We start from the raw sequence: 13,907 nt of genomic DNA, 5'->3' as shown, positions 1-13,907 counted from the left end.
CTGAGATGCTTACATTTTGTAAGTTAATTTGATACTAAACAATGCCTATATTTTTAAAAATGAAGAATCAAAGAATTCAGAGTTCTAATTATAGCACACCAATTGCTTGGTACTGGAGAGCTACGCCAATAATATAGGACATCAGTGGAAAGTGACTACTGGCTGAAAGGCTGTACCCAGAGAGTGGTTATCAGTAGCTAAAGTGTCCGTTTCTAGAGGAGCTGGCCATGCTCCAGTATGCCAAGAGGTCTAGATGGAAGGTAGGAAATGTAGTATTTTTTAAAAGTTGTGCTGCACAGTTAGTTAGTTGCCAAATAACCCGGTGAGACCCTAATGTTCCTATAGGAAGAGATTACGAGGATAGACAGTCATCTGTTTTGGATGGATTGGGTCCCCTTTGCTAAGACCAAGTACAGAGATCCAGCTTTTCATCCCGCGTTCCTTTAAACCATTGAAATTCGGCCACCCCTCTCAATCAGCACTACACCTAACTACATCAGCCACTCTCCCCCTCAGTTACTACGATTCCCATCTTCCTTTTTCCTCAAACATACCAAGCACACTTCCACATTTGTGATTTTGCCCTTTACATTTCCTCTTCCTGGAACATTTTTCTCTCATATGGTCTGTTGAACAAGTGGCATCTGTCTCCTATCACCAGAGGTAGAAGTCCAAGCCCTTCTTCCCACTGTGTCTTATTTGAATCGCCAAGAAAAACATAACACAGTCAAACACTGGGTGGAGCAATGCTTTACTCGCATAAAGAGACAGAAGAAGATCAGCTCTAATAGTGAGCCTCGGTCCTCATGGCCATTGGGTCCTTCCTGGCACCTGATTCAGAGCCATTGGACTGCATGCAACTGAAAGACCCTCTCCACTCTTGGCAGGGGACAGGTTTAGTATGGGATTGACCAGGTGTCATGTAACACATATACTTAAGCAGAACAAAGGAGCGCACATCGAGCCTGAATCCGGGAGAGATATCCCCACATAAGGCAATAGCCAGGCACAGGCTGTGAGGGCTCCTTATCTCTTATTAAGGAAGTGGTCCAGGCCCAAGGCCCATTCTTAATATGGCTGAGATGAGAGTCAAAAGACTTCACAGATGACACTGCCTTTTCCAATATGTTCCACATGGCTTCTTCCTATTTCCCCACCACCACCAACAACAACCTTCTTCTCCCCCCCTCACCCCCCAACCTGGAACGTTGCTCCCCTTATCAGAGGCCTTCTGAGGCCAGCCTTGATAAACATAGCCACCTCCAAATCTATAGGGAATCTTTGATTGTTTTGATCATTGCTATATCGCCAGCATCTACAACAGTGGTTGCACATAGTAGGTGTTCAATAAAAATGTGTTGAAGAGATTGGTAACACAAGCCTCACAAAGGAAAAGTCTTGTCTCATGATGCCTAGAAATCAGTAAAGGAAAACTTTCCAGATGCTTTCACAGACCAAGTCATTCACCTGCACTGCATCCAATTTACGCTTAGAAACCCAACAAGTCTTTAAGAAAGTGATATGTCCAGGTAAGCAGGATAACACCATTATCATTCAGTTTCCATCAGGGCTCCAAGCAACTTTAGAAAACCCGTCCTTTGATATACAGCACTAATTTGTATCTTACGGAAAATCAAATAAATTATTTTTTACCCGAAGGGAGCAGGATTATTTGATTTCAGATATTTGCCATATGGCTTCTCTTCCATACAGCATAGCTTCTAGGCTTAAGGTAGTAAGAGTGAGAGCATACGTATAAATTATTCGGAGATAATTCAAAATAAGTGTGTATCTTTGACAGATTGTCAAGTTCTTTAATGCTTTTTCCTGATAACAAGTGCTATGTTTTTTGATAAAAGGTTTCTCATTTCTCACCACACTTTATTGTTGTTATGTGTGTGTGTTTTTGTTTTTGTTTTTGTTTTTGTGTTGTTTTGTTTGTTATTGTTGTTTGTTATTGTTCCCCCACAGAGTCCAGTCTGGCTCTTATCTCAGCACGGGATGGTTTACCTTCATTCTGGCCATGGATGCCTGTTATGGTATTCACGTCTACGGGATGATAAATGACACCTACTGCAAGTAAGATCACAGGAAATTATTTTTATGCATCTCCAATTCTGATATCTTGTCAAAATATCACAATTCATTTTAATACCATAAATCGGAGAAACAGATAAAGCAACAATTATTTCCTGGTGCTCTTTGCTGACATGACATTTTATTGTCAGTGCATCAAGTTGTGACTTTTAGGGGTGATAAAAAGAAAAATATTTACCACAATCTAATGTCAAATGTCAGAAGGAACATTTTTCCCTTAATCAGTGGCTTATCAAGGATTTGTGGCTTGGAAATACAGAACAAGTTTAGTGGTTATTTAATTTGCAAAGCAAGTTTGTCATTTCTGCTGCTCTAATGGCTTGATGGATAGCTAGCTATGCAATGGTTCTATTTGATCATGAAGGACAAAATGTCCTGAAGCCTCAGAGAAGCTGACAGCTTAACGAGAATTCCTGGAAATTATATTTCACTAATAAATGAGTAATCCACCAGACCCTTATTTAAAATAGGTATGTTTATCCACAGTATACCCTCGCTGGAGGGCTCGTTTCTAAGTATTTAATAAAACAAACCCTCCATGCGTCACCAAGGTAATGAAATATATTTCCCTACTAACAACTTGCACAATTTAACTCAGAGAGTATTTTAATCATATGGTCAAAATGGTAACTAAGCCACAATCTCCATGATCAAATATTTCTCCCCTCACAATAAGTATAAGGGAGCACAGAAGAACCAAATATCTGACCCTGAAAAATCAGAAAGCTTCTTCAAGCTCCGCGACAGCATCAGACTAGCCAAAGTTTGCCTCCATTATCCACCATTTCCTCCTTCAAAGACAGGTATATGTTCAAATGCCATTGGTGTGATATATAAATTTTATTTGATTTATTAAAGCACTAAGAATCTGGTACATCTTCCTAAAAGCTTTTATACATAATAGCTTTTAACTGAGTTCACGGACAAGAATCACGCATGGCTTTGCAAGTAAATGCATTTACTAGGCACGTAATGGATTCTTGCAAATGAATGCTTCATTCTTCATCTCAATTCTCCTCTCCTTTTTTTTTTTTCTTTTCTTTTTCTTTTTTAGGACAGAAGGATACAGGAAAGTCCCCTATCATTACTATGAACAAGGAAGAGATGAGTGTGATGAATATTTTCTTCATGAACATGCTCCATATGGGGGGCATAGGTTTATCACTGAAAAGAAAGTATTTGCTAAATGGGCCAAGAAACACAGGATAATATTCACACACCCAAACTGGACAGTGTCTTGATGTTAGTTTTTTTGATCTTGCCACAACACTTGACACCACCATAATACCACAACTGTGATGCTGATGATGCTGATGCGGATGATGATGACGATAAAGACAACAACAGGGATGATCGAGTTTCTGTACATTCTCAGATATGGATGGTGACTCTGCCAGTAATTTGAACTTGGGGTTTCACAGAGGGTGGATGTGCTCTTTACATTCTTTCTGAAGGTTCAACATTACATACTGCACTTTATAATTTAACTGGAATTGAAACGAAGGCCAGTAACATGACAGCAGTGACCTAAGAATTGGGAAGATTACCTTTCAAGATAGCTGCTCAGAATTCTTGGACAGTGCGTAACTCTCAAAAGCCATGGGATTTGGCCTCATGAGGCAAGATTATTGACTCTATGGTCTCTTGAACTTGAGCAGCTCCACCATTTTGAAGAATGGTTGATTGTCAGACACTGACCCAAGAAATGCTATCTGGGTACAAGCACCGTACCATAGTTACTAATTAGCCTAGAGGCAGGGAAGGAATCTCTTCCTGACAAACCATGGTCCTACAGGACCTCCTACAGCTAACGCCTCAGGCCATTTCCTAACAATGAACATATCACCGACATCCTACCAATCGGGATTCTTCAACAATTCAAACAAAATGGGCCAACTAGAAAATCTTGATGAATTTTCCCTCTCACCGCTCCATTCTCACTACCCCAAACAACATAACTAAACATGTCACTAGAGTGATCTCTATTACAGCTTAGTTATTTTTGGTTGAGTCCTAAATATTTCAGAAAGCTATTTAACATGTAAGATACCAACACTGTAATAACATATACTGTGAAAGCATTCTTAAAACATAACCAAAAGGGTTTGCTAACTCTGCTTCAACATCCAACAACACAAAAATATATGCTTTTTAAAATCATGAAACAAGGAAAACAAAGCATATTTTTACATCAGTTTGTATCCTACCATACTTCATAATATATATTTGTATATTCAAATTTCTACTTTATAGGCTCAGATGCATCCCTCCGTACATTACATTATCTTGTCAAGTGCCAACTGTTAGACATGGAGAGGAAATGATTCCTTGTATTAAATCTGACCAGAGCTTTTGCCTTCTAGGGGTTTATTTTCCCCTCAGTGTATCAGTTGTTATACCATAATAACAACACTAATGATGACCTTAATGTCCAAAGTGCTTTGTCATTTAAAGTTCTTATACATATGCTGTCCTATGTGATGCCCGTGACCACCCTACTGGGCAATTGCCTACACATTCTGACATCTCCTCAGCAGATGATCTGTAATTTGTTAATTGCTTTGATGCAGATTTCCAGATCTTTCCCTCTGCTAATATTTGTATAGAATAGCATTTATGTAGACTAGTAACCAAGTGATTTCAGTGCCAAATACAATATATCATATCAGGATTATGCAAAAAGTATCACAAGGATGGTCTTGGCCATAGACTAGGACACCTGTGAAGATAGGTAGTTTTGATTTTTTTTTTTTTTAATGATCTTTTTAGGTAGAGAAAAGATGAGGAAGCAGGGATAACAGTAGGGAATGAACACAGAGAAATAGTTTCCTGTCCCCACCTTGAGATGACATAGTTCTCCATACACTCGTGGCCCATTAAATATTAGAACATTGATTTGCTGAGAGAGCAGACGAGGGACCAGAAATATCCTTGCAAAGGATTCAAAAGACACAGCCAAGCCTAACCGACAGAATGCTGTGGAAGATGAAAGTGATGACACACTTCACCTCAGGAGCTCTTTGCAGCTCTAACCAGTGTGCTAAGTCCCACGATAAGTTCCCATTTGATGGGCCGTCCTGAGCAAAAAGGCTTTGTTGCTCTCCACTGCCATTTGTATAACACCCAACACTCAAGTCCGTGAAAATGGCCAAATGCCACTTCCATCGGTGGAACTGTTATCGCTGTTATTCTTCTGTTGTTTCCTCGTGTGGTTTTCAGTTCTATGTGTGTCAGGGTATTTTTTTCTTTTTTGAGCGAATGATGGCTGGAAATGCCCACTCAAAGAAAAATAAACAGATGCAAATGTTAAAATTATAATACAGATTGTTTTCCCCCCTGTTGTGATATAGAAGTTCCACTTTTAAATAAAAAGGAACACTTGATTATCAGAATGCTTCAGAGAATGACACAATTTATTTAGTTTTCTGGTAAATGGAGGGTTAAATCTGTTTGTTCGTCCTTGCTCTCCTGCATCTCCATGAAAAAGACTTTGCAGTGCCCACCATCACTCTGCGGCAGGAGGTATGGAATAAGCAGTGCTTCCTCTGGAGTGGTAAGGGTGGCCTCCCCTCCTCTTTTCTTTCCTGTGCCTTCCCCCCTTTTTTTCTTAACTAAACCCCAGCCCCACTTTTTATTGTTGTATCTCTCATCTCTTTTTTTCTAAAAGTGGGAAACAAACAAACAAAAAAAACAAACCTTATTCTCAATTTGGAAACCTAATTGGATGATTCCCAGTGCAATCAGCATTTTGATAGAATCACGTAACTTATTTTTCTCTGCAGTCTTAATGTTCTCTGCTTCCATTTCCTGCTCTTCTTTACCTTCAGCTTCCTGATTCTAATGGAAATACAAAGTGTAATTTCTCCCATATTGAGAAATTTTTCATCTAAGATTTATGGATAGAGAAGAGAATGACAAAGGAGGAATTCAAACTTGTCACACAAATTTCTGGCCAATTTCACTGGTTCTAGTCAACTGAGAGGTTTCATCCAGCAGCTGAACATTGAAAAATTCAACTGAGCTCACTCATCACTGATGTATGTATTCCAGAAGTTAATTAACATCTGTAAAAAAACCCAAACACATTTCAATTCCATCCAAGGCTCTAGGCAACTGGACTATTGAAAATGGCCACAATTTGCTGAAATCAGCATAAAACATGCAAGCTAGAAATAATAGGGTAAATATTCCTTTTAATTCTGCAAGATTCTAGAAAAAAAGGAAGGAAATTTTTTAAATTTTAAAAGGGCTTTTAAATTAATATTTGAATCCTTTCTAGGTTAGCCTAGTGATTAAGTAGTAATGATTTATATTGTTATGATGGTAAAGTGAATTAGAAAACTTCTAGACTATATCTTACCTTGCTATGAAATGTATCAAAGAAAAACCAATTTGGGAAGATGTTTGTATATATGCACAGAGTCAATTTGTGTGTGTGTGTGTGTGTGTGTGTGTGTATAAAAGCATACCTGCAATCCTATATTCGTCAGTGATGTGTATGAATCACAGGAAACCTATTTTAGACTTCAATGAAATTTGTTGGTTTACATTTTTAAATCTTGTTGAAAAATAAGGCAAAAATCCAAATTAAATATCCCAATTGTAAAGAGTACATAAAATAATATTCAGTGACTGGCTCCCAGAATAAAGCTAGAGAAGCTGCTAAATCTAGACCTGAGAGCACAATTAGATGCCACCGTTGTTACAGATCAGACCTATAAGTACAGCGATCCGTGGTGCAGGCTCTGACGATAGCAGTTCAGCTAAAGTCACATTGAAAAACACTACATCAAGCTGCATTCACTCTGGAGTGGATGAACATTGGTCCCTTTATTCAAATAAGCCTGTCTTTGGCGTAAGCAAAACTCAGATTTGCATGATTTTTATTATATGGTTAGAGAACTGTGACCATTATGAAAAGAGGAAAGTATATAAGGAGATTGCTTTTTGAGGATTTGAAATGAATCAGCCGTTGTGGGAGCAAGAGTCTGAATTGGGGACTTTGCTGACCTTTCCAGAAGTATAAAGCCACCAGAGGAGACTCACTTCTTAGGAAAAAATATAACATTAAATTCTTCACCTGGTCATATTAATTGGATGCTAATTGAAAGCTTAGTTTTTTAAAATTTTAATAATAAGTAAGAATATTATAATTCTTTTTATTTTGCTTTTTTTTTTTAACAATATACCCATCTAACATTTAACGTGGCTTGTCAAATGCAAAGAACAACTATGTTGCCCCGTGTCAGGTGTTTGCATGCCTTAGCACAACGAATGATTTATAGTCCCAGAGCCATGAGGGGAAAAAATGCTTTTCCCTGAACTGCGTTTTTAAAAGGCAAGACCTCATAATTTTAATAGCATTCCTAGACCCAATGACTCTTCAGTGCTAGCTAGCCTTTGTTAGTATTCCAGACTTTTAGAGCTGTTAGGGGTTTAGAGACCAGCCGACCCAACTTCTCCATCTTGGAGTTGAAGAAATAGATCTCTAAAAGTGAAGTGACTTGCCCACGGCTGTCACACAGACTACTGGAAGTACTGAGACTCAAATTCTTATCTCAGGTCTTCTTCTCTACTACTGTTCCCACTACTTTTTTTTTTTTTTTTAAGCACAGAATGGTAGCTGGAAAAATGCATAAATGTCTTTACTGAAAGTCTATTCCTGGAATTCAAGGGCTCCCGTTAGTAATGTTGATTCTACTCATGATCAGAGAAATCTTCACACTGACGTGCAGAAACAGTCACAGAATTGAAGGGACATATCCCAGTAGTTTTCCATATTCTCTGTTATCTATGTTTATTGCTAAGACTATACCACATTATGCTATCATGAAATTCTCGGCCTAATTTAAGGAATGCAAAAGTGAGTTTCTTGCTTCATTGTTGTTGAGGATGATGAAGCCACTGATACTCCTCTAAGAGCTGTTGAGCATGGAAGTTGCTTGGTGTAACCAGCATGTCCTATTGTCAAATTATCTCCAGAAACCAAGGTGTCCCAATCCTCAAACCAATTCAGCTGCCTATTAGTGAAATACCCTATCTGCACCTGCTAGTGAAACGCTCCCCTTTGTTTCCGCACCTTCTCTACCACATGTGATCTCCGAGGCCAGATGCTCTTCTGGAAGGTAAATCACAGGCTCAAGCACCCCATGGGGCTTAATCACCCTGCAAGACTGAAAGAGGTTTTTCTTTACAGTCCACTCAAACGATACTGTTGGAAGAGGAGAATTTTGAAGCCATATTCACTAGGCTCTGAAAATGATTTCTTTGACTCAGAGATAGCATATTGTTTTGTTGCTTGTTTTTGCAGAATCTTAGAGAAACCACTAGAGTAAAATTCCATGTAAATTGCTAAAGCATCAAATCAGAGCTGTCCTTGGGCATTGTAACTTTGCAGAAAACCTCACTTAGGTTTCTTTTTTTTTAAGTCGTCTACTTTTTTTCCCCCTTTTCAGAATAAGCAGAGTATTTATGGAGTAGAAAAGCTCTTCTTTCTCCACAGACATGTTTCCTTTTGTTCATGCCTTGGAGACTTCAGAAAAATAGAAGCTCAATTTCCTAAAAGTGAAGAACATCTTGACGAATAAATAGCCAACTTCCTATATTCACATATTTGCCTATAAAGTGAGCATTGTCTTCCGAAAAACTCCAAATGGACATAAGCCAGGGCATTTCATGGTTCCTTGTTACCAAATCTTCAAAGTACTAATTTCCTTGTGTTTAACTTTGTTGTCATTGCTACCGAGTAAATACCCATTTCTATTACATACAGTATATTTTATGCTTCACTCATTTTTCTGAGTTCACACAATTTTTGCTGTAGTCTCTCATTCACTTTAAAAACCTGTAATCTTCATCTATTTATAGTAGAGACTGTAAACGCAGTTTGTGCACTTGGTGAGGTTTTTTCCTAGCATCATATTGCTTTATTTATAGGCACCATGCCTTAGAATAAAGCTTACTAAATGGCAAAGGGCTACTGGCATATTTCAGTTTGGTTTGCTTTTACAAGATAAGTGAGGGGATGTGAACAAAGCCGAGAGTATTTGTCATTGAAAGAAAAAAAAGCAAGGCAGGAGTGAAGGTGGGAGGCAGGGGGACATATCCAATATACTCAGTACCCAAGGCAGAAAGGCGGCCAGGGTGACAAGAGACGGTGTTGGCCAGCCTCCCGAATGTGTTTTGTCCACATTAACTACCTAATGCTGAGCTATATTTCCTTTCTTGCTCTTTCAGACCTGTTAGCCAGTTGGGTTAGGACATAAGTGGCTTAAAATACAAAAGTCCTCATTCTTTCGTTACTTGCCTCCTTTTCTTCCTCCACTCCTCTTTTCCTTTTAAATCTTTTTTTCCAGCAAACTCAGCCCTCTTAAAGTTGAACATCATAGGTGGGCGGTTTCTCATTTTACAAGTCAACTTACAGTACTCTACCAAAGCCTGTAGGTGACCCCGATTTGGATACGATCTTAAAATGAGACTCTTCTTTGGGAATCAAGTAACAATAACTGATATGCCGTGTTTATTATAGGGCTGTATACCTCATTCAGTCCCCTCAACTACTCTGTAAGGTACGTAATGTTACGACCACCATGTCACATATAAAGAAACAGAAGCACGGAGGGGTTAAGTAGCTTGTCCAAGGTGGCACAGCTAGTGATAAAATGAGGGTTTTGAACCCAGGCAGTCTGACCCAAAGTCCATACCTAGTTGGGGCAGACTACTAGGTATAAACAATGACCCCAAAAACTCAGTGACTTGACATAAGATTTCGTTAGATTCTCCTCCCCAGCCAGCTTGTCTCTAAGGATGACTCAAAGACACAGGCTCTTCCCACCATGTGGCTTTGCTCGCCTGCACCCTTGGAAACCTCTCTTTGGCCAGCTAATGGGGAAAGAGCATGGAAGATTCTGCAATGGACAGTTTTATGGATAAGTCCAGAAGTGGTGTGCAGCCCTCCGTCCACATAACATCAGACAGGCTCCGCCATGTGGCCTGTTGGAGGTGGGCAATGCCCACCAGGTGTGCCCGGGAGCGAAAGGAACAGAGTTTGATGAATATGTAGCAGTCTCAGTCATAAAACCCTTAGTCATTATAACATATTGCCTTAAAAAATTATTTAGTTTTGTGCAACTACATGGATGAATTATGTTGATAATCCTTCTTAAGAACACTTAAGAAAAAACTTCTCTTAACATGGATGTCAGTATCAACCACCCAAACAAAAACCAGGGAACAAAATACTGTTCTAGGCCCTATAATACCCAAAGAGAGGAAATGATTTATCTTACCCAAAGATATAAAGACAGAAATCGGTATGGTAGCAACACTTTCGAGTGACTTAACTCTACCAACAGTAGAAGTAACATGGACTTTTAATGTCTTAATGATCTTTGGTTAACATAAGATAGATCTGTCCTTGCCTCTGATCAGCCAAGTTTGTGTGTGTGTGTCTCTTTCCTTTGTAAGATGTCACAAAGATCAACTTCCCTTTTCAACTTCCGTTTGGTCTTCAGGTCTATGCAATGTTGTGATTATTTTTTTTTTTTTTTTAGTAAAAAATGAAACCCGTGGTTCTCATATCTGAAAATAACAAATCTCTCTCATTCACATCCCTCCCTTTCTCCAAGCACATTGGCATATGAGCTTGTTCAAGGAAAAGGGTCCTAATATGCCCATATGTCCCTTGACCAGCACAAGGTATATTTCCCTGGGGAGAGGCCCCTTCAGCCTTTCTCTTCAGCTCCCAACATTTTTCTTTCCTTCTCAATATTTTCTATTTTTGCACATTATTTTCTTTAAGCTATCTAGAAATCCTTCTCCCTTAACGCTAACAGAATTCCACATCCTAAAGTTATTTCTCACCTAATAAGAAACTACTTACTGTCTTGGGAAAAATGCTTTGTATGTTAGCATATAAATTTTCTTAGTTTGTCCATTGAGAGAAATTAGCTGAGACTCTAAAAACAAAATAATTAGAGAAGAGAAGCCGCCAGTGTTTACCTTCTTTCGGATCAATGTGAAATTCCTTTTAAGGGCAAGAAACTATAGCACCTGGTTGGTAAATGACATCGCTTTGAACTTCTGTGTAAGGCTTGTAACAGGTGATAATATCTGAAGGTTCTTCACAGGATTAAACTGAGGCTCTTACTACCCCTTAGCCCATGGCTAAAGCTTCTGAAAAACACAAATACGCAGTGTCTATACACACTGGCAACATCTTACACCATGCACTGTTAAGAGTTTTTGCATCTATCATGGGCAAAATTTTGCAAACATACTATTTTGAAATCACTTAAAATCTATGTAATCTTCCCAAATAATTTTCCTCCACATGCCTAAATTTCCGCAGAAGCATAACAGATACAATGCAATTCACTTAGAATGGTTTTCCATCTTTAGTGGCAGTTTTACCTCAACTTAAAATGGTTTGTCCAACGCATCTCCTGTGATGCTGACTATAAAGGGTTTCATCTCTAGTAGAAACAAAGGCTATACTCCATAATCTTTGATGGATAAAAAGGGCATTAACGTTGAATGAGGACATTAATGTCATGCAAATGGATCTGTGGATCATGCAGAGCTGTGAGTGGCTGTTCAATATGGAACAACATAAAAAGGGGGGAAAAAAGCATTCAACAACACAAACATATGGGTTCAATAAAACCAAATGAAATTTGACAGGAACAAATGTAAAGCAGGGCACTTAGCATAGAAAAAGACAAGAGCATGACTTAACAGCAGTACTCATGAAAAATATCTGGAGGTTTTAGAACATTCTAATATGATACATAGCAATTTAAAAGGTTACTGTGACTTAAGACACTTGGAAGAGTCTAAGAAGAGACAGCAAGGTGTGGAATTGATCAGACCACTTCTGGAAGTATTTTTTTCTAAGATTTTATTTATTTATTCATGAGATACACAGAGAAAGAGAGAGAGAGAGAGAGAGGCAGAGACACAGGCAGAGGGAGAAGCAGGCTCCATGCAGGGAGGCCGATGTGGGACTCGATCCTGGGTCTCCAGGATCACACCCTGGACTGAAAGCAGCACTAAACCACTGAGCCACCTGGGCTGCACTGGAAGTATTTTTAAAAACCTGTTTTTTCTCCTTAATAAGAAATTGCAACCATTTTCCCGATGTTACTAAATCATCCTAAAACATGTTTAATTGCTATATTGTGCCATAATGTATTTAACCATGCCTCCATTATTTTTCACTATATGATGAACAGGCTTGTTTGTGAATTTTTGAACACTTCCCTGATATTTTTTTCTTTTATTGTACCAACGTACAGAGGTGCCTGCTTCCCGGCACCCTTGTCAAAAATTGTTTTTTTTTTTCCATTTTTGCCAATTTTACATATACTAAAAATGTCATCTTGCTTTAATTAGTATCCAGTTGATTATTATGAAAATTAAACATTTTTGCATATTTTTGGAAACTTGTATTTCTTCTTTCATGAATTAGTTGTTCCAATATTTTGCCCATTTCTTATTGCAGAAGTCACAATACTTTAAAGATAGAGGCAAATGAGAATTCATTCAAAAGAAAGGGGACAAGTGAAGAGCAATCAGGATGAGAGAACTGGAAGTCATGTTGCACCAGAGATTAGAGACATTTAGCTAGTTTGATAGAAGGTTTTAGGAAGAACTCCATTCAAACATTTGAAAAGCATTAATGCAGGTACAAAATTAGTTTCAAATTCTGTGGCTCCATTGCACAGAACTACAGCCAGTGTGTGAAATTTCAGATTTTATCTCAGGATGTTCAGAAAAATCCAAAATTAGAGTGTAGGTTTTTAGAATGAGTAAATTTGTGTGAATTATTCACAGACAGATCAGACTACCTACTTGTTCAGTATTTCACGAGATTAGATGGAAAGTTGGATTCCTTGGTCCCCAAGGTCCCCTTCAAAGCATATGTTTTGTGAAATGGGATACAACCCCACATGGCAAAGCAAGATTTGACACAGAAACTCTGAAAAAATAAGCCTAAAATTGAATTTGAGGGCTCCTTGCCTTAGCAGCAGCATATTCAAATAACATCTCTCTCTCTCTCGCTCTCTTTTTAAAGATTTTATTTATTCATGAAAGACACAGAGAGAGAGGCAGAGACACAGACAAAGGTAGAAGCAGACTCCCCGAGGGGAACCCAATGTGGTACTCGATTCCAGGACCCTGGGATCATGACCTGAGCCAAAGGCAGATGCTCAACCACCCATGTGCCCCGGATACCATCTTTTAAAACACGTTATTTCTAATGATAGCAAATTCCACCAAATTCATGTTCAGAGTTGGTTCCCAAATGTTGGGAGTACATTCCATTGCTGGTGGTGCACACATGTACACACCATAATCACCAACCCCAACTCTACTACTGAATATCACTTACTTCATCCTTGAAATGCTTCACAAGGAGCTATAACTTCCTTTGCTTCCAGTGGGGGAAATTTGCTCACATTTCACACATCCATATTTTTATATACTTGCTATTGTGCTATGTCTTTGAAATGTAATGACTCAAGAAAATTACTTTTGATATCATAGCATTCCTCATGCTGGTAATTTATGATAATAGATGTCACTGTAGATTTAAGAGTCATTTATATTGTCCACCTTTTCCTATTTCTGCTAGATTAAATAAATTCCTCATATTGAGTTTAGCTGCATTTTTCAGGTTTCTAGTCTGTATCACTCACTTTCAGTGTATTTATAATCCTTTTATCTGGTCTTTGTAGTTTCAAAAATGGTGCCTTGGATATTTTACGTTTTGAGCAATCAATGCCCTTTTCAAATTGCCCTCTTAAGGT

At 38.5% G+C, this 13,907-nt stretch overlaps 1 protein-coding gene across 6 annotated transcripts in view; it reads left to right on the top strand.

Moving 5' to 3' along the window:
* Positions 1-5,489, top strand: part of ST6GALNAC3 (ST6 N-acetylgalactosaminide alpha-2,6-sialyltransferase 3) — a 518,301-nt gene extending 512,812 nt beyond the window's left edge. For all 6 annotated transcript variants that reach the window (XM_072754848.1, XM_072754850.1, XM_026004724.2 and 3 more), the window contains 2 exons: positions 1,972-2,079; positions 3,152-5,489. In XM_072754848.1, coding sequence (XP_072610949.1) covers positions 1,972-2,079; positions 3,152-3,338 — 295 coding nt within the window. In that variant the 3' untranslated portion in view covers positions 3,339-5,489. The remainder of the gene's footprint in view (positions 1-1,971; positions 2,080-3,151) is intronic.
* The last annotated feature ends 8,418 nt before the right edge of the window (positions 5,490-13,907 follow it).

This window comes from Vulpes vulpes, chromosome 3 (assembly GCF_048418805.1).
Source record: "Vulpes vulpes isolate BD-2025 chromosome 3, VulVul3, whole genome shotgun sequence".
Classification (NCBI taxonomy): domain Eukaryota; kingdom Metazoa; phylum Chordata; class Mammalia; order Carnivora; family Canidae; genus Vulpes; species Vulpes vulpes.
Note: the sequence above shows the minus strand (reverse complement) of the source record. Positions and strands in the feature narration are given on the sequence as shown.